Here is a 21,099-nt window from a genome sequence, read left to right as displayed (position 1 = left end):
ACTTATCAAGCATATGTTACTTATCCAACTTTTTTAGTATCTTGATGTTAACATGTGCAGGAGTAGTCAGAGTTATGGTATATGGTTACACAGTGGTAGGGATTTTGTTCCAAATAATTATTTTGTGTAAATATGCTCCCATTGTATACATCTTCATCCTCCACTGAAGCCCACCCAAAATTTCTCAAAGAAAAAGGCATAAGGGAACTCCCATAAGATACAGTGAGAATTATTAATTAAAAATGAAAGTCAAATTTGCTGGAGAATTGTGATTCACAATGTCAAAATCCTGGGAAATTGTAAAGCAGCAGTGGTCCCCATGAAGTGCATTCCACATTATGACCCCCTTTTCATGGGCTGTCTTTGCTTTAGTTCCTATGCATTCCAAACTTTGTAGACCTGTAGCTCTGAATATTTTGTTCCTCTGGATCTTAACAAATATTTCAGTAACTGTACAAAATGCTTTGCTGCAGATAACTGAGAAGAGCCCATATTTAGTTCCACTCTCTCACTTTAAGGTCACGACCCCTTATCAGTGAGTGGATATCACTCTGTACAAATAAAATGCTGTTTGGCCAGTGGCTAGGCAGAAAGTATAGGCGGGACAAGAGAGAAGAGGATTCTGGGAAGTAGAAGGCTGGGGAGAGACCACCAGCTGCCGCCATGAAAAGCAACATGTAAAGACACTGGTAAGCCACAAGCCATGTGGCAAAGTATAGACTAACAGAAATGGGTTAATTTAAGATAAAAGAAACAGATAACAAGAAGCCTGCCACGGCCATACAGTTTCTAAACAATGTAAGTTTCTGTGTGTTTTCTTGGTTGGGTCTGAGCGACTGTGGGACTGGTGGGTAAGAGAGATTTGTCCTGACTGGGCCAGGCAGAAAAACTCCAACTACAAGGACCCTTTAATTTTCATTAAGGTAAACTCTTCTTACCTTCTTCAAGGGTCATGTGCCCCACATTGGGCACCAGGTGTGGGGGGTCCTTCAGCATGAGAATGAAAATCCAGTGCAGATTGACTTCGTCAGCCTGGATCAGACTTCAGGGAGACTATTACCAGGTAGATCACTGTCAGCATATTTAAAACAGTGCAATTTGAGAAAAGGTTCCTAGGTAACAATCAATCCAATTCCAGGTGCACAATAAAGCTTAGTGTGTGATGACATAGATATTCTTTCTTTTTTTTTTTCTTTTTTTCTTTCTTTCTTTCTTTCTTTCTTTCTTTCTTTTTTTTTTTTGGAGACAGGATTTTTTTTCTCTGTGTAGCTTTGCGCCTGTCCTGGAACTCACTTGGTAGCCCAGGCTGGCCTCACAGAGATCAGCCTGGCTCTGCCTGCTGAGTGCTGGGATTAAAGGCGTGCGCCACCACTGCCTGGCTAGATACTCTTTTTTAAAGTGCATGTGACCATGAGAGTGGGTTCTATAGCAAAAAGGCCTTGAGTCCAGTGTGATCTCTGACCAAGAAAGCACAGAGGTCACAGGCCATAGAGTCCATGAGACGTCTCCCCTAAAATGCTTAGCGGACTAGGAGGGAAGACTCTGGGATAATCATTCTGTAGAACATTGGTGAGGTCTGCCTCTGTAGCAAAAGGTGTGTAAGGTCTACTGCATAGACAGCAAAAAGTTTACCAAGTCATTAACAAAATCCACTCTTAGTCTTCTGGATGCAATTCAATTCTTTGATTTGTATCTCCTCTATTCAGTAGATACCCCTGGGTGAATAACTTCCTGGTTCTGTTAGGGCTTCTTTGTGAGTACAAGGACCTCTGTGCCCACAACATCCCACACATTCCATAATCAGCATTAGCCTGTGACTCCACCTGCTCTTTTCCAAGGTCAGGTAGAAATGAGTAGTCCTGGGAAAGTAGATTATTGATATCATATAGTGAGCTAGACTGAACCTGCCAGTCAAGTGTTCGTGTGACTTTAAAGAATCCTCAGCGGAAGGCCTGCAGGCAGGACACAGAATGAAATTCCTCCAGAGAGCAGTGGAGCACAGCAATAAAGCAGCTGGACAGGGATTCTTCATGCCATTGCCACTGCTGCTGGCTGCTGCTTCAGCACCGTCACAGGTTCCAGACTGGGTGTCAAAAAGTGGACAGTGGACTTGGGGGCAAATGCCAGGGTGCCATAGATCCACGTGGACTCCAGGATAAAGACTGTAACTAAGGGTCCTAAAATGGGGTGTCAGAGGCTTCATGTGCTTAGCCATTTGCTCTTTTGAGACAGGGTCTCCCTTATAACCCATGCTTGCCTAAGTCTCACAGTGGTCTCCCTGCAAACAGTGTCCTCAGTGCAGAATACAATTGTGTGTCACACCTAGCTTAGGTTATTTCATTAATTAATGTGCAGAATTATTAGTAGTCAGGCATGGTGGTGCAGGCCTTTAATCTTAGCACTCTGCAGCAGAGGCAAACTGATCTTTATGATTAGTGAGTTCTTGTTCAGCCAGGGCTGCAGAGTGAGACCCTGATAAAGAAAATAAAGCAATAGAAGCATGATATAAAACTGTATATTCTTAATGCGGCTCACTTATTTTCACTGATTACACAGAATGACAGAAAACCAAATCTGTAGACTCCAGTGTCAAGTGGACAGTAAAATATGTTTAATTTAGCCATCAGAGTGTTGAGACTCTCTAGTAAATATGGAGCAATAAGTAAAAAGCTCACTGATCCCATAGGGTTCAGTTCTCTAAATCCTGTATTTACAACGATGAGCTTTTTCTACAGAATAACAGTTTAAGAGAGTGCATAGTTTTTTAAATCAAACTTTCTTCTTACAAAAATGAAAATCATAGCACTTTTTTCACAGCTCGCCTGAGGTTTTCCTTAGCCTGGAAACTGGTTAAGTTTCCTTTGTCCTTACTCAGTTTCTTAGCAAACCTGACTAATTCCCCAGAATAGAGTCCTACTGAGTGCAGGAATAGTTCAGGGAAGACTTTGCAGTCCAGCCCCAAGTTCTGCATCAGTGTCAATCTCTGCAGGTCTGGGGCAGTTCTGTGCCTGGGGTGGAAGCCAGGGCTGCCAATCATTGGGCCCACTCACTTCACAGCACTGTCCCTAAGGGAGCTGTTTAGATCACTCAGGCCTCAGTAGCCAATCTGGGCCTCCAGATGGACTGCCAGTCAGAATGGGGAGGGCACTTCCCGTCCGCCATGCTTTAGGCTTGGCTTCCTGCGTTGTAGACCGGCTTTGGTGTCCGTATGCTGGGCTGAGAACGGCCTCTGAGAGCCTCGAGGAGAACGGGTGAGCTCGGAATCCGCCATGGTGAGTGAGGGGCGGCCGTCCCCACGGGGAGGAGCCGCGGGAGCCGGAGTGGCGTCCCCGCGGGACTGTGGACCAGGCGTCCGGTCGCGGTGTCCGGAGTGATTCCCTTTGGTCCCCTGAGGTCCCTGCAACTCCCAGGCACAAGGGGGACTTCCGAGTGATTTAGCTCTGCGGTTTACGCGTGAGCAGAGCACGGGGGTGCGCGAGCTTTTGTGTGGAAACTTTCATGGTGCGGTGCAGGGCGCGCGCATGCGCTGTGTTCTTCCCCTTGCCAGTGAAGGCCGATTTGGTAATTTGCTGAGCCCTGGTCACTCTAGTGTCTTATGTAAGGGTGGTCCAGTCATGTGTGTCACTAAGGCCAGCCTTCCTGGATATCTTGGCCTCGTGCGGTTACATTTGACTTTATATTTATTGTGTTTTTATTTCTAAGTTTGCTCTCATGTTCTGTTGATCTCTTTATTCTTTCCTGGACAGTACAGTCCAGTGTGTCCCCACCCCCCCACCTCCCCAATTCCGATAGTTTTATTTGTGTGTGTGTGTGTGTGTGTGTGTGTGTGTGTAGCCCTGACTGTGCTAGAACTCACTCTGTAGACCAGGCTGGCCTCAAACTCTCGGAGATCTGTCTGCTTCGCCTCCCACGTTCTGGGTTTAAAGGTGTGCGCCCCCACCACCGCCCAGTTCAGTGCAGTCTTTATTACAGTTTCATTCAAAGTTTGAAGTCAGATGGTGTCACTGTGTGTACTAGTTATTCAGTCATGTGCTGATCAGTTTTTCATTCATGATGATGACCTTTTCTCATCCTATTTCTGATTGTAACAAAAATTCTTAGACTTTTAATTGGACTTTTGCTGTATCTATGGCTCAAATTCTGTATTGTCATGATATAATATTGACATGATAGACAAGATGACAGCAAACCACATGGTTGTTTTCTACTCAAGGTTAGTCCAGCTCCCTGCTAAGGAAGCCCATCCTCCTGCAGGCACAGTTCCCAGTGGGATCCCCAACTCTCCATGGTTAATTGGGCACAGTTACACCCTTTCCTCAATAACACTCTTTAATTAGGTTTGCATGTGTATAGAAGGAGATGGTTCCTGTGTCCTAAGCAGGTAGGCCCCATGCAGCTAGGGAACAGAGGAAGCATCCCATGACCCCAAGCAGAGACAGCTGAGTCCATCCACGTGTGTCACCAACTGACTGTAACCATTGAAGTCAGTTGTTGTCATCCGGGTCTTTCACCTTCTCTCAGTCCCCAACACAAGATGTTGCTTGGCCCCATTTTCTCCCAATTGAGTTGGTCTGGGCTGTGATCAGACAGATTGTGACTCTCCATGTTTGCTGGACTGAAGTCTTTCAGGGTTTAATTTGTTAAAATAATTAAATCAGTGGTGGTGGTGGTGGATGCGTTTAACCCAGTACTTGGGAGGCAGAGGTCAGCCTTGTATATAGAGCTAGTTATAGAGCAGCCAGGGCTACGGAGAGAAATCCTGTCTGGGGGGAAAAAAAGGTAAATAAAATTTAAAACTTTTGGCTGGGCAGTGGTGGCGCACGCCTGTAATCCCAGCACTCGGGAGGCAGAGGCAGGTGAATCTCTGTGAGTTCGAGGCCAGCCTGGTCTACAGAGCTAGTCCAGGACAGGCTCCAAAGCTACAGAGAAACCCTGTCTCAAAAAACAAAAAACAAAACAACAACAAAAAAAAATTGAAACTTTTGTAGCCTTGTTATTGCCTAGTTCGAATGCATCTTCCAATGGCATCATCTACAGCAGCCACACTTCAGCACACCAGGAGACTGCCATCACTGCTTCCACCACCTGATCCAAGGTTTCCCAGGTTCTGCAAGGAAACAGGGTAGAGAGGGAAATAATAATGACATGCACTCAGAGAAATGATAGGGACTTAAACCTGAGTTTGGAGACCTTGAATTGTTCCATCTCTTCTTAGCTGAGGTAGGGAAGGTTATATTAAGGAAGCCTCTAATCTTACCAGGGGAGTTGTCTTCTGCTATTTGGAGGAAATATGTTTTCTTTTTGTTTCCCTCTCTATCTCTCTTTTTCTCTATCTTCTTCTGCTCCTCTCGCTCTGATTTCCTTAATAACTGTAATCTTTTCCTTTAGAGCTCTTTCTTAGGTTGTTTTCCAGTTATGGTTTATATTTGATCAATACCCTAAGGATCCTATCTTTGAATGATTGGCCCTAATTAGTAGAAGTAATTGAGTAAATTAGGAGATATGCCCTTGTGGGAGTAGGTGTGTCTTGTTTGTATTGGTGTGTCAATGTGGGCTGACTTTGAGGTTTCAAAAGCCCAGTGCAAGGCAAATGTTTCTTTCTGCCTGTGAATCAGGATGTAACACTCAGCTCCAGCCCTGCCCACTGTGATTCTTCCTTTCAAGATGATAATGGACTGATCCTCTGTCTGTAGACGTAACAGTGTTTTTAAAATAAGAAACAGAGCCAAATGCAGAGTTAATAGCCCAAGAGATCAGAGCAATAGCTAAGAGCTAAAAAACCTTACTCTTCATTGCCACTGCTGTCCTTCTCCTCAGCAAGAGACCTACTTCCTTTGTGTCTGTCCTCTTTATTGACTTTCTGTTCTGCCTTCTCATTGGTTGTAAATCCAACCACATGACCTCCTCATCACTGCCTGTCTGTACAGACCTCCAGGTCTTCTATGGTTGGTATTGAGATTAAAGGCAAGTGTCTCCATGCTGGCTGTATTCTTGAACACACAGAGATCCGCCTAGCTCTGCCTCCCAAGTGCTGGGATTAAAGGCGTGCACCACCACTGCCCAGCTTCTGCTATGGCTTGCTATTAGCTCTGACCCCCAGGCAACTTTATTTATTAACATACAAATAAAATCACATTTCAGTACAAATAAAATATCACCATATCTGTCACTATAATCAATCCCCAAATTATTCCATTTTAAGAATTGCCTTGGTCATAGTGCTTCTTCAAAGCAAGGGAAGAGTCAATAAGACAGGTTGTATAATATTTGTTATATTATCTCTCTGTATTCCCTACAAGTGTTGGGAAATCAAATAAGGCTCAATGAAAGAGTAATGGACTGATCTGATTTTGTTTGGTAGTTTTGGTTACTAGAATCAGTGATTTAAAAAAAAAAGATTAATTATTTATTTAATGTATATGAGTGCTCTGTTTGCATATATGCCTTTATTCCAGATGAGGGCTTCAGATCCCATCAGAAATGATTGTGAGTTACCACGTGGTTGCTGGAAATGGAACACAATATCTCTGGAAGAGCTGTCAGTGCTCTTAACTGCTTAGCTATCTCTCTAGCTCCATGGACTGATTCCTTGAGAATAAGATAACCATTCCTGTGGCATGGTTATCACTAGAAAGTCTTGTATTTCTTTCTTTATTTCTATCTTGGCCCATTTTTCATTCAGTAGAGAGGTGTTAGATTTCATGAGTTTGTAAGCTTTCTGATGCTTCTGCTGTTGTTGATATCCAGCTTTAATTTGTGGTGGTCTGATAGGATCCAGGGAATTATTTTAATTTTATTGTATCTGTTGAGACAATTTTGTAAAAAAAATGGTGGGAGAGAGGCCTTGGTGGGTTGGGCCTCAAAAGCCTCGAGCCAGATGAGAAAGAGACATTCCATGCAGATATGGTGGGTGGAGCTCCTGGCAGGTGGGAGCAGAGGAAAAGACATCATACAAGTGGCAATTACGTGAAAAGTTTTATTATCAAAAGGGGAAAGGGAAGGTGGGAAGGAGAAGGGAAGAGAGAGAGAGACTGGAGGTGCGAACCTCGTCGGAATTGAGAGTTTTCTCTTAAAGTGGACTTTACGTAGGATGATGTTGTCAGGATACTGGATGGACTAGGGGCAGGTCTGAATGCTAACAACTTTGTGTCTGAGTATGTAGTCAGTTTTGGAGAAAGTTCTGTGAAGTGCTTGTTGTGAAGGTGAGAGAAGACTGCTGGGAAATGGGTTTAAGCCAATAGAAAGTCTTTATTATCTGCATGAAAGTACACTGGGTGTTCTGGATCCCAGTGTAGCCCTGAGCCTTTTTCACAATAAACTTTTAAGCACAAAAACCATTTTCTGGGTTGACAAGAACAGCCTGAAGCAGAACTACAGACTAAAAGGCAAGGTTAGTACATTTAGAGGCTTCCTATAAAAATGCACTTTGATGGATTAGACTTTGTTTTCCTCTTGGCTGGTGGAACTTTCTATGTGCTGAGTTTTGCAGCCTAAATGGCATTTCCATTTTGGAGTCAGTTGTGCTAATGTCTGGGGGCCTTCCAAAGACTTGGGCCTTTTATATTCCCCTGAACTTAGTGAATGAGTCAAATCATGGACTCATCTGTTTTAGTTAAGATGAAGGTCTCTGCCATTAATCTAATAGAATGAGAATTAAAGACCTAGTCAGAAATTTAAATTAGAGTTTTAAATGTCATCCTGGTGTATTTTACCTTTGATAAATATATAGTGTTCTTCATCTCTTTTGATTGAGTTTTGTTTGAAGAGCCTCATTTTATATACTTATGCACATATTGAATGAGCAATGAGGCCACGTTAGTTATTTATTTCTTCCTGTGATCTAGGGATCAAACCCATGCACTTCCCATGTGATAGACAAATAATCTGCCATTGTGTCAGGTTTTATATGGAATTTTCTTCAGCCAGTCATGGTGACTCACAATTGTACTCTAGCACTTGAAAAGCTGATGCAGGAGGTCTCTAGCTTGGGGCCAGACCAGAGCACAGAATAAGACCCTGTTCTAAATATATGAAACAATTTCCTCATATAGGACCAAGATCTCTCCAGGACATATACTGTTCATATTCTACATTTTCATTCCTTGAGAAATGAGATCCCAAGTTGTCCTAGACCCATAGGAGACCAAGTGGTGATGCCTGTTACATGGTTAGCCTTTCCATTGGCAAGAGTTAAAATCTGTCACTTTCACTTTAGTTTTACCCTTCCAGAAGGTGCCCTGTATCTCTATATTATACTTTGATTTAATCAGTACATTTATTTAGCTGAGCATGAAGTCATCCTAGTATTTTGGCAGCAGATACAGAAAGTTCAAGACTAATCTGGAGGAGCTTTTGTGGAGGAATATAGTCTCACTGTATTTCTTTGTTTTGGTGAAAGTGAGCAGCCCCTCTCCTTTTCATGTAGTCACACCATCACCATCAATAAAGACTTCATTTCTTTTTATTTTATAATTTAATTTAATTTTACATATCAGCCATGGGTTCCCCTGTCCTCCTGGCCCCCCCTTCTCCCCAGCCCACCCCCCATTCCCATCTGCTCCAGGGCAAGGATTCCCCTGGGAATTCAGTTCAGCCTGGTAGATTCAGTCCAGGCAGGTCCAGTTCCCTCCTCCCAGGCTGAGCAAAGTGTCCCCTCATTAGCACCAGGTTCCAAACAGCCAACTCATGCACTAAGGACTGGTCCCAGTCCCACTCCCTGAGGGCCTCCCAAACAGTTCAAGCTAATCAACTGTCTCACTTATCCAGAGGGCCTGATCCAGTTGGGGGCTCCTCAGCTATTGGTTCATAGTTCATGTATTTCCATTAGTTTGGCTATTTGTCCCTGTGCTTTTTCCAATCTTGGTCTCAGCAATTCTCGCTCATATAATCCCTTCTCTTTCTCCCCAATTGGACTCCTGGAGCTCCACCTGGGGCCTGGCTGTGGATCTTTGCATCCACTTCCCTCAGTCATTGGATAAGATTTCTAGCATGACAGTTAGGGTGTTTGGCCATCCGATCACCAGAGTAGATTGGTTTGGGCTTTCTCTCGACCATTGCCAGTAGTCTACAGAGGATGTATCATTGTGGATTTCTGGGGACCTCTCTAGCACTCTGCCTATTCCTGTTCTCATGTGGTCATCATTTATCATGGTGTCTTATTCCTTGTTCTCCCTCTCTGTTCTTGATCCAGCTGGTATCTCCTGCTCCCCTAAGCTCTCTTTCCCTCAAACCCTGCCCTTCATTACCCCCACTCACATCCAAGTTGTTCATGTAGATCTCATCCATTTCTCTGTCATTGGGCACTCGCTCTGTCTTTCTTAGGGTCCCGTTTTCTAGGTAGCCTCCCTGGAGTTGTGTAGCAGTCCAGTCATCTTTGTTTTACATCTAGTATCCAACTATGAGTGACTACATATCATGTTTGTCTTTCTGAATCTGAGTCACCTCACTCAGGATGATTTTTTTCCTAGATCCATCCATTTGCCTGCAAACCTCATGATGTCATTGTTTTTCTCTGCTGAGTAGTACTCCATTGTGTATATGTACCACATTTTATTTATCCATTCTTGAGTTGAAGGGCATCTAGGTTGTTTCTAGGTTCTGGCTATTACAAAAATGCTGATATGAACATAGCTGAGCAAGTGGCCCTTATGATATGATTGAGCATTCCTTGGGTATATGCCCAAGAGTGGTATAGCTGGGTCTTGGGGGAGATGGATTCCCAATTTTCTAAGGAAGCACCATATTGATTTCCAAAGTGGCTGTACAAGCTTGCATTCCCACCAGCAGTGGAGGAAAGTTCCCCTTATTCCATATCCTCTCCAGCATAAGCTCTCTTAAGTGTTTTTGATCTTAACCATTCTGATGGGTATAAGGTGGTATCTCAGAGTCATTTTGATTTGCATTTCCCTGATGATTAGGGATGTTGAGCAATTCCTTAAATGTCTTTCAGCCATTTGAGTTTCCTCTGTTGAGAATTCTCTGTTTTGTTCTATAGCCCATTTCTTAATTGGATTGTTGGGCATTTTGATGTCTAATTTCTTGAGTTCTTCATATATTCTGGATATCAGCCCTCTGTCAGATGTAGGTTTGGTGAAGACCTTTTCCCATGCTGTAGGCTGTTGCTTTGTCTTGTTGACCATGTCCTTTGCTCTTGAAGCTTCTCAGTTTCAAGAGGTCCCATTGATTGTTTCTCTCAGTGTCTGTGCTACTGGTGTTATATTTAGGAAATGATCTCCTATGCCAATGCATTAAAGACTACTTCTTACCCTCTCTTCTATCAGGTTCAGAGTAACTGGATTTATGTTGAGGTCTTTGATCTACTTGGACTTAAGTTTTGTGCACTGTGACAGATATGGATCTATTTGCAGCCTTCTACACATTGACATCCAGTTATGCCAGCACCATTTGTTGAAGATGCTTTCTTTTTTCCGTTGTACAGTTTTGGCTTCTTTGTCAAAAATTATGTGTTCATATGTGTGTGGATTAATGTTAGGGTCTTCAATTGGATTCCATTGGTCCGTATGTCAGTTTTTATGCCAGTACCAAGCTGTTTTTTATTACTGTAGCTCTAGAGTAGAGCTTGAGGTCAGGGATCGTGATGCCTCCAGAGGTTGTTTTATTGTACAGGATTCTTTTAGCTATCCTGGGTTTTTTGTTTTTCCATATGAAGTTGAGTATTATTCTTTCCAGGTCTGTGAAGAATTGTGTTGGTATTTTGATGGGGATTGCATTGAATCTGTAGATTGCTTTTGGTAAGATTGGCATTTTTACTATGTTAATCCTGCCTATCCATGAGCATGGGAGATCTTTCCATTTTCTGACATCTTCTTCAAATTTCTTTTGTCAGGGATTTAAAGTTCTTGTCATATAGATCCTTCATTTCTTAGTTAGAGTAACCCCAAGGTATTTTATATCATTTGTGGCTATTGTAAAAGGTGATATATCTCTGATTTCCTTCTCAGCCTGTTTGTCTATTGTATACAGGAGGGCTACTGATTTGTTTGAGTTGATCTTGTATCCTGCTATGTTACTGAAGGTGTTTATAAGCTGTATCAGTGCTTTGGTTGAATTTTTGAGGTCACTCATGTATACGATCATGTCATCTGCAACTAGGGAAAGCTTGACTTCTTCCTTTCCAATTTGTATCCCTTTAATCTCCCTTTGTTGTCTTATTGCTCTGGCTAGAACTTCAAGTACTATATTGAATAAGTTTGGGGAGAGCGGACAGCCTTGCTGATTTTAGTGGAATCGCATTGAGTTTCTCTCCATTTAATTTGATGGTGGCTGTTGGCTTGCTGTAAATTGCCTTTATTATGTTTAGGTATGTTCCCTGTATTCCTGATCGCTCCAAGACCTTTATCATGAAGGGGTGTTGGATTTTGTCAAATGCCTTTTCTGCATCTAGTGAGATGATAATGTGATTTTTTTCTTTGAGATTGTTTATATGGTGTATTACATTGACGGACTTTTGTATGTTGAAACACCCTTGCATCCCTGGGATGAAGCCTACTTGATCATGGTGGATAATTGTTTTGATGTGTTCTTGGAGTCTGTTTGCCAGTATTTTATTGAGTATTTTTGCATCAGTGTTTGTGAGGGAGATCGGTCTGTAGTTCTCTTTCTTTGTTGCATCTTTGTTTGGTTTAGGAATCAGTGTAATTGTAGCCTCATAGAAGGAGTTTGGTAATGTTCCTTCTGCTTCTGTTGTGTGGGACAATTTAAAGAGTGTTGGTATTAACTCTTATTTGAAGATCTGGTAGAATTCTGTGCTGAAACCATCTGTTCCTGGGCTTTCTTTGGTTGGGAGACTTTTAATGACTGATTCTATTTCCTTAGGGGTTATAGGACTATTTAAATAGTTTATCTGGTCTTGATTTAACTTAGGTATGTGGTACCTATCCAGAAAATTATCCATTTCTTTTAGATTTTCCAGTTTTGTGGACTAGAGGTTTTTGAAGTATGACCTGATGATTCTCTGGATTTCCTCATTGTCTATTGTTATGTCCCCCTTTTCATTTCTGATTTTGTTGATTTGGATGCTCTCTTTCTCTGTGTTTTGGTTAGTTTGGATAAGTGCTTGTCTATCTTGTTGATTTTCTCAAAGAACCAACTCTTTGCTTCATTAATTTTTTGTATTGTTCTCTTTGTTTCTATTTTATTGATTTCAGCTCTCAATTTGATAATTTCCTGGCATCTATTCTTCCTGAGAGACTTTGCTTCTTCTTGTTCTAGAGCTCTTAGGTGTGCTGTTAAGTCACTAGTGTGAGATTTCTCTAACTTCTTTATGTGGCATTTATTACTATGAATTTCCCTCTTAGCACTGCTTTCATAGTGTCCCATAAGTTTGGGTATGTAGTGTATTCATTTTCGTTGATCTCTAGGAAGTCTTTAATTTCTTTCTTTATTTCTTCCTTAACCCATTGGTGATTCAGTTGAGCATTATTCCATTTCCATAAGATTGTAGGTTTTCTGTAGTTTTTGTTGTTGTTGAAATCTAACTTTAAACCATGGTGGTCTGATACAATGCAGGAGGTTATTCCAATTGTTTTGTATCCGTTGAGATTTATTTGTGACCAAGCATGTGGTCAAATTTTGAGAAGGTCCCATGGGGTGCTGAGAAGAAGATATATCCTTTTGTGTTAGGATGGAATGTTCTGTAGATATCACTTATGTCCATTGAGTCATAACATCTGTTAGGTCCTTTGTTTCTTTGTTGAGTTTCAGTCTGGTAGATCTGTCTTTTGGTGAGAGTCGTGTGTTGAAATCTCCCACTACTAATGTATGGGGTTTGATGTACATTTAAGCTTTAGTAATGTTTCTTTTACAAATGTGGGTGCCCTTGTGTTTGGGGAATAAATGTTCAGAATTGAAACTTCATCTTGGTGGATCTTTCCTGTGATGAGTATGTAATGCCCTTCTTGAACTCTTTTGATTGATTTTAGTTTGAAGTCTATTTTGCTGGATATTAGGATGGCTACACCTGCTTGCTTCTTAAGATCATTTGATTGGAAAGTCTTTTCCCAGCCTTTTATTCTTAGATAGTGTCTATCTTTGAATTTTACGTGTGTTTCTTGTATGCAGCAGAAAGATGGGTCCTGCTTTCGTATCCATTCTATTAGCCTGTGTCTTTTTATAGGTGAATTAAGTCCATTGATATTAAGGGATATTAATGACCAGTGATTGTTCATTCCTGTTATTATTATTATTATTATTATTATTATTATTATTATTATTTTTTGGTGGTAGTGTGTGTGTACTTCTCTTCTTTGAGGTTTACTGCTGTGGTATTATCTATTGCCTGTGTTTTCGAGGGTGTATCTGACTTACTTAGGTTGGAATTTTCCTTCTAGTGTTTTCTGTAGGGCTGGGTTTTTGGGTAAGTATTGTTTAAATCTGGCTTTGTCTTGGAATGTCTTGTTCACTCCGTCCATGATGATTCAATGTTTTGCTTGGTATATTAGTCTAGGCTGGCATCCATGGTCTCTTAGTGTCTGCATTACATCTATCCAGGTCCTTCTGGCTTTCAAAGTCTCCATTGAGAAATTGGGTGTTATTCTGATGGGTTTGGCTTTATAAGTCACTTGGCCTTTTTCCTTTGCTGCTCTTAATATTCTTTCTTTATTCTGTATGTTTAGTTGTTTAATTATTATGTGGCGAGGGGACTTTTTGGGGAGTTCTAGTCTGTTTGGTGTTCTATAGGCTTCTGGTATCTTTATAGGTATTTCCTTCTTTAAGTTGGGACAGTTTTCTTCTATGATCTTGTTGAACATATTTTCTGTGCCTTTGAGTTGGTCGTCTTCTCCTTTCTCTATCCCTATTATTCGTAGGTTTGGTCTTTTTATGGTGTCCCAAATTTCTTGGACATTTGGGTCGTGAATTTGTTGGCTTTAGTGTTTTCTTTGACTGATGAATCTATTTCTTCTACCGTATCTTCAACACCATAGATCCTCTCTTTCATCTCTTGCATTCTGTTGGTTATACTTGCATCTGAAGTTATTGTTCGTTAACTCAGATTTTCTATTTCCAACATTCCCTCTGCTTGTGGTCTTCATTTTTTCTATTTCCCTCTTCAGGTCTTGGACTGTTTCCCTCCTCTGTTTCATTGCTTTTTCATGATTTTCTTTAAGGGATTTATTGTTTTCTTCTGCTTTGTCTTTTCCTCTATATTTTTATAGCGTTCTTCCCATTTTTTGTTTGTCTCTTCCTCCATTTCATTTTTGATTTCTTCTTCATGATGTTATTCATAAGGTTGTTTTCTTCTGCTTCTTCCATTTTGTGATGTTTAGGTCCTAGATGTTAGAGGAGGGCTAGGTTCTGGTGATGCTGTATTGCTCTTTATTTTGTTGTATGTACTTCTGCCTTGATGTCTGCCCATCTCCTTATGGATTCGTTCTTGGTCTTATCAGCACTCTTGGTCCAGACAGAGCTGACAGATTCGAGAGGCCTGTCTCTGGTCCAAATGGTTGGGAGCTGGGGGCTGGTCTCTGAGTCTCAGGCAGTTGCTGGGGTCTCCGGCAGATGGGTGTGGGGGCAGGGTGTGGAGATTGCAGGGTCTGCCAGGGGGATCTTGGAGAAGGGGAACTTTGGGGGGGGTCCACCTGATGGCAAGAACCTGGGGTCAAGTTGGGCAGGTCTTCCACGGAATGGCTGGTGCCCAGGGTTGGGACTAGGGACAAGCTTCCCTGGATATGGCCCCAGGCACTCACCTCTGGTCCAGATGGGAGTTCAGAGCCGGATGGGAGCTGGGGGCTGGTCTCTGAGTCTCAGGAAGTGGCTGGGGTCTTGGGCGGATGGTTTTTGGGGCAGGGCGTGGAGATTGCAGAGTCTTCTGGGGGTCTTGGAGAAGAGGAACCTTTCAAGGGGGCCCACCCGATGGCCAGAATCTGGGGCCAAGTTGGGCAGGTCTTCCCCGGAATGGCTGGTGCCCAGGGATGGGACCTAGGGGCAGGCCTCTCTGGGTATGACCCCAGGCACTCACCCATGGTCAAAACTTCATTTCTAAACAATGTAAGGTAAAATAGAAACAGTTGCTTTTCCCTGCTAATTCCTTTTTCTTGTCTGGTATTTTTATGTTTATATTTTTGATGGATTGAACCCGGTTCTTGTACATGTCAAGCATTTGCTCTTGTGCTTAACTTTACCCACTCCATGACTTATGAACTTTGGTAGAGAGTGTCATTTTTCAGACCAACAATGCATGCAGTCATGAAATAAATAGTGATCTCCTGAATTGCCAAATTGCAGGTGTGTAACATTGGCTCTACCTTTGTGTATGTTTTTACATTTTGTTTTCAAATGTCTGAAAAAATACCCCCCCCACACACACACATATGTCTCTGTGTGTGTGTGTGTGTGTGTATGTATATATACCACTTGTCTTCCTGGCATTTACTGAAGGCAGAAGAGAGCATTGGATTCTCTTGACCTGAGTTAGGAATAGTTGGTAACCTCTAGAGACAGGATTTCTCTGTGTAACAGTCCTAGTTGTCCTGGAACTTGCTTTGCAGACCAGGTTTGAACTCACAGAGATCTGCCTGCCTCTGCCTCCCAAGTACTTGGATTAAAGTGGGCACCACCACAGCTGGGCACAACAGGTGATTTATTTGTTGACCCATCTTCATATACTCCCTCTCTTTTGTTGTTTGTTTTACTGTTTTAGGATCAGCATTTACTTTACTAATGTTCTTGAGAACTCATTGATCTGTGAGTCAGTAACTTCTTAAAAATGCTTTGCTTCCTGGGAATTATTAGCCTTACAGTTCAGTAGGGGTCACTCCAGCTTTTATGATAGACAAGTGTAGAAGTAGAGTGAATGTTTAACTCTGTGGAGGAATTTTGAGTGAGGCCTGAGTGCTTTCTGTTTTTTTGTTAGAGACAGGGTCTCACTACCTTCTGCACAGGAATGGAGGGTGTCATTCTCTTTTTCTGTTTCCTTTTAAAATGTGTTGGTGACTGCATTTGATATTTACTGACCCATATCATAGAATGTTTCGAGCACACAGAATTATGTAAATATATTCTCAATGAAGTGTACATTTGTAGTTCATTCAGTCTCACTATTTCAATTATGAAAATGCATGGGACATTTTAGGAAGCAGTGACCTATGAGGATGTACATGTGAACTTTACTCATGAAGAATGGGCTTTGCTGGATCCTTCCCAGAAGAGTCTCTACAAAGATGTGATGCTGGAAACCTATTGGAACCTCACTTCTATAGGTAAGAATGTGAAGTTTCTGTCAGTTTTTAACTTAAGGGGACAAGCTTTGTTCTTTGGATTGGTGCTCTTCAGTGATTTCGCATATGACAGGACAAGAATGTCTTGAATAAATTAAGCATGATACTAAGATTCATGAAAGAGTAATTTCAAGTGTGCCCAATTTCCAGTAATATATCACATACATTTTTTCTGGTACTGTATTTTAGGTTACAAATGGGAAGACCATAATATTGAAGAACACTGTCAGAGCTCTAGAAGAAATGGAAGGTAATTTTCATGTGCAAGCTGACATATTTATATGACTGAAAAAATGTTAATGTACTCTGAACTTTTAATGAAAAGCAGCTATGTAAATAAGCACAGCTTTGTACTGTTTATTAAATTCACACACACCATGTACTTCATTGTCGGGTACTGATTACTGTTTGCAAAGCATTCCTTTAAGGGCAAGACAAGGAAACAATGCCATAACAGATGTCACAGTTTTAATCATAGCCATGTGAGAGGCATGTTGTAGAACTGTCCATCCACTTACTGTCATGCCTTCCAATTGTCATATAAGGTGTACACATTGATGTGTGTCTAAGACCTTTTATAAGCAAAGCTTTCATATTAAAGCTAGTGTTCCTCATGTGCTTGTAGTGAGTGACTTAGCATAGTTTAGTGAGAGGAACACTTTATGAGCAACCAGGAGATTGTCTTGGTATAGAAACATAAATCCCTATTCCATTTCTGTATGACACACAAAATGTTTGACTATGTGATTGCAATGTGAAAACTCTTTATTTGTTATCTTCCTTTAGCAGGTGTGTCATCTGTCACTCTGAATACAAGGCATGTGAGCATAAGGGATATGGAAAGAAGCATTGTAGTTCTGTCTCTCTCAGAGTAACTGGAAGATATGTGGTAGTCCCCACTATGAGAAGACATGATGACTGTGATGCGAGTTTACAATTAATTGGTTTATCAACTTCAGTGGGAATTCATCAACAAACTCACATTGGAGAAAAACCTTATGAGTACAAGAAATATGGAAATTCATTTCTCTCTACTGGTTCACTGTGCACATGTGGTGTGGCTCACAGTATAAGAAAATGTTGTGAATGCAATCTGTGTGATCAAATTCTGTGTTCTTCAAGTTCTCTTCAAAGATATGAAAAAGCTCATGTGGGAAAAGAAAATAATAAATGTGAGTCACCTACTAAAGGCTTTAGCCATTACAGGCATCTTCAAACACACCACACAACTAACAATAAAGAGGCTCTCTATGAGTGTAATCAACATGATAAAGCCTTTATATCTGATTGTTGTTTAAAGGTACACCAAAGAACTCATTTGGAAGGAATACACTCTGAGTATGGTCAAAGTTATAAAGTTTTTGCATGTCCAAATCTTCTTCAAGTAGATAGAATTCAAACTAGAGAGAAAAGGTATGGATATGATCAATGTGATAAAGTCTTTGCATGTCCCACTTATCTTCAAATACATAATAGAAGTTATACTGGGGAGAAAGCCTATAAATGCAATCAGTGTGGCAAAGCCTTTGCTTATAACAGTCATTTTCTTACTCATCTAAAAAGTCATACTGGAGAGAAACCATATGAATGTAATCAGTGTGGTAAAGCATTTGCACATAAGAGCTATCTTCGAAGTCATGAGAGAATTCATACTGGAGAGAAACCCTATGAATGTAATCAGTGTGGTAAAGCCTTTACATGGAAGAAGACACTTCACTGTCATGAAAGAAGTCATACTGGAGAGAAACCCTATAAATGTAATGAATGTGGTAAAGCCTTTGCAAAGAAGACAAGTCTTCACAGTCATGAAATAATTCATACTGGAGAGAAGCCCTATGAATGTAATCAGTGTGGTAAAGCCTTTGCACTGCAGAGTAGTCTTCACAGTCATGAAAGAATTCATACTGGAGAAAAACTCTATGAATGTAATCAATGTGGTAAAGGCTTTGTCCAGAAGAGTAGTCTTCTCAGTCATGAAAGAAGTCACAATGGAGAGAAACCCTATGAATGTAATGAATGTGGTAAAGCATTTGTGCATAAGAGTTATCTTCGCAGTCATAAAAGAATTCATACAGGAGAGAAACCCTATGAATGTAATCATTGTGGTAAAGCCTTTGCACAGAAGAGAAGTCTTCACAATCATGAAATAATTCATACTGGAGAGAAACCCTATGAATGTAATCAATGTGGTAAAGCCTTTACACGGAAGAGTAGTCTTCTCAGTCATGAAAGAATTCATACTGGAGAGAAACCCTATGAATGTAATGAATGTGGTAAAGCCTTTGCACAGAAGAAATACCTTCTTAGTCATAAAATAATTCATACTGGAGAGAAACCCTATAAATGTAATCAATGTGGTAAAGCCTTTGCACATAACAGTAATCTTCTTAGTCACAAAAGAATTCATACTGGATAGTACCACATGGATGTAATCAATGTGGTAGTTCCAGATGTGAGTTGCCATGTGGGTGCTGGAAGCTGAACTGTGTTTTCTACAAGTGGTACTTGTTAGAGTCCAGCTCCATAGGAGTTCAGATCCCAAAGAGGAGAACAGGCATCAGAAGAGGAAGGAGACTGCCATGATTTGAGGGTGAATCAGGATAGCTGCTGCTTCATTGAAAAAAGATTACATCTTTTACACTCTGGATGCAAAACTCAGTTATGGCAATAAACATGAGTACAATGCAATATTTAAGAATCCAGGGAATGTTGTGGCTCAGGGAAAAGCCCCTGTGTATGGTTTTTTCTAGAGGTAATTCAAAAGGAAGAACTCAGCTTTCTGGAGTACACAGAAGGTGTGGTAAAGGCCACATTGGACTGAAGAATGTAGATCATCAAGGGACAGACTAGGTAAACTTTTGTCATTGGGAAGTGTCCTGAGTGTGCCTGCTGGAGGCCCCAATATCAAATTCTATCCAATCATTCTCTGTCAGCATCAAGACCCCCCCAAAGTAAGATTGTACAATGCTTTATTTTAAATTTTTAAATGCTAATGAAAATGCATGATAGTTGCAGGGAGACATGGTATAGTACAAAAAACTCCTGAATTAAATCAGTTTTTATATTTTTTATTTTAAAGATATGTTCACCTCAGAATGGAAACTGGGATGTATGTTGAGTTGGGGAAGAGATTTTGCCTATGTTTTCACAGTAGAAGATACTATTCAGATTGATATGTTGAGGTTGATAAAGGTTACATTTGAATAAGAGTGATCTGCTAAATAATGAAAGATGATATTTCATTAGACAATTTGCTCATTCAAGCTAAACTAACTTATAAAGGCTAATAAATACCTTTTATTTAATCAGGCAAGAAAAAAATAAAAATAAACAATAATATTTTTAAATGATAATTTACCCAAGGCACACATGCCTTACTGGCATGAAATGAAACATGGGTTGTCTTACACCACATGTGTTATTTCAATGTTACAATGTTAGAGTGTAGATTGTCATGTCGCCCACAGCATTTTGGACATGAGCTTTTGAGTTTTCTCAAATAAAAAGGATATTTCTTTTGTAGTGTTTGCTGTTAAACTCAGAGTGAAGAGATTTAAAATTTTGGAAGTAAATTCAAAGGGTTACTACAGTTCAAACTTGTTTTCTAAATCTCTTAATTGTTGGAGTGATTTGGAGCTAAGATAAGATATTTGAGCAGAGTAGTCGTAGCCTATGCTTTTCATCCCTGCAGAGACAGACAAATGTATATAACTTGTTTTCTAAATTCTAAACGTGGTGGTTCACACCTTTAATCCCACTACCCAGGGACAAAACTCCTACCACTCCTAATTGGTATGCATGCACACTAGAGAAATCAGATAACATATTTATAGGACATTGTAATAAACCCTAGAATTACTAGAAAGGCAGCTGATATCAAATGGGACAGGAGCAAAGATGTAGACGAATTTCTAAATGGTCTTATTAGATTAAAAAACAGCAGCAAAATATAGGGGTGAAAGCCTTAAATAGTTAAGGAAAATAGGGAAAGCCACCAGCCAACCTTACCTCACCAACTCTGCAGCTTCCCAAATTTGAGTTACTTCCTATCTACCCATGTCTATATGTCTTGCTGTTCTGCCATCTGATTTGTTCTCTCTGTTCAGCTACATCACTTCCTCTTCCTACTCAGCTCTGTCACTTCTTGTCTGTCTGTACAGTCTTCCAGACTTCCATGGTTAACTAGTTTTGGAATTTAAAACGTGTGCCACTACACCTGGCTCTGTTTCCAGTGTGACCTTGAACTTTTGCCTGCCAAAAGATAGGATTAAGGGCGTGTGCTACTGTTGCCCAACTTCTTTGTTTACTTAAAATAGCTTGCTATTTTCTTTGATCTCCAGGCAAGCTTTATTTATTAAAGAACAAATAAAATATCACATTTCAGCACAATTAAAATATAACCACACAAAGAGTTTTTGCGGCTGCCATTAACCTCTTCTCTGTGCATGCAGCTGTGACCATTATTGAACCAGATAATACCCTAATTATGGATATCATGTTTATTGGTGAATTGGAAACTAGGAATTCTTCATAAAGCAAAAAGGAGTCTATCTACATTTGCCTTTTGGATTTTATTGCAAATGCTTTCTGTATAAGGAGAATATATATCCTCTCTTTGAGAAACAAATCTGGACATTTTATGAGACATGGAGAAACTGATAGTGAATGACATCTGTCCTATGGTGATCTGGGCACCCCTTACAATGATGGATTGGATCTCTTCAAAGTCAGAGTCCTTAACATGGAAGGAAAGGTATTACAGTGGAAATGGTACATATCAGAATTCCTTAGTGGCCAGGATATGGTTAGCACTGAAGAGACAGCTCAGTTGTCTATCGTGCTCACCCCTCCTCCAAGAGAAGCA

At 40.7% G+C, this 21,099-nt stretch overlaps 2 protein-coding genes across 3 annotated transcripts in view; both read left to right on the top strand.

Annotated features, from left to right (window-relative positions):
• The first annotated feature begins 3,209 nt into the window (after positions 1–3,209).
• LOC118571441 (zinc finger protein 431-like) lies at positions 3,210–19,107 on the top strand. 2 transcript variants are annotated; one of them, XM_036170457.1, is made up of 4 exons: positions 3,210–3,272; positions 16,091–16,217; positions 16,425–16,485; positions 17,025–19,107. In XM_036170457.1, exons 1-4 carry the CDS (start codon positions 3,270–3,272, stop codon positions 18,649–18,651), a joined length of 1,818 nt encoding a protein of 605 aa, XP_036026350.1. In that variant the 5' UTR covers positions 3,210–3,269; the 3' UTR covers positions 18,652–19,107. The 2 variants fall into 2 exon arrangements, with proteins under 2 accessions (XP_036026350.1, XP_036026349.1); XM_036170456.1 differs by having other exon boundaries at positions 17,022–19,107.
• LOC118571438 (zinc finger protein 260-like) overlaps positions 3,222–21,099 on the top strand; it is a 65,207-nt gene continuing 47,329 nt past the window's right edge. Inside the window, exon 1 of the mRNA XM_036170454.1 lies at positions 3,222–3,272. The gene's annotated coding sequence lies outside the window, so the exon portion shown is untranslated. The remainder of the gene's footprint in view (positions 3,273–21,099) is intronic.

The sequence above is a fragment of the Onychomys torridus genome, chromosome 21 (genome assembly GCF_903995425.1).
Source record: "Onychomys torridus chromosome 21, mOncTor1.1, whole genome shotgun sequence".
NCBI classification, from domain to species: Eukaryota; Metazoa; Chordata; class Mammalia; order Rodentia; family Cricetidae; genus Onychomys; species Onychomys torridus.
This window is presented reverse-complemented; position numbering and strand designations above follow the sequence as displayed.

Bases quoted from the DNA above. Each gene is read 5' to 3' on its own strand.
- LOC118571441 (XM_036170456.1), top strand. The intron at 16,218-16,424 runs GTAAGAATGTGA...ACTGTATTTTAG, and splicing joins TTGGAACCTCACTTCTATAG to GTTACAAATGGGAAGACCAT. The intron at 16,486-17,021 runs GTAATTTTCATG...ATCTTCCTTTAG, and splicing joins AGCTCTAGAAGAAATGGAAG to CAGGTGTGTCATCTGTCACT.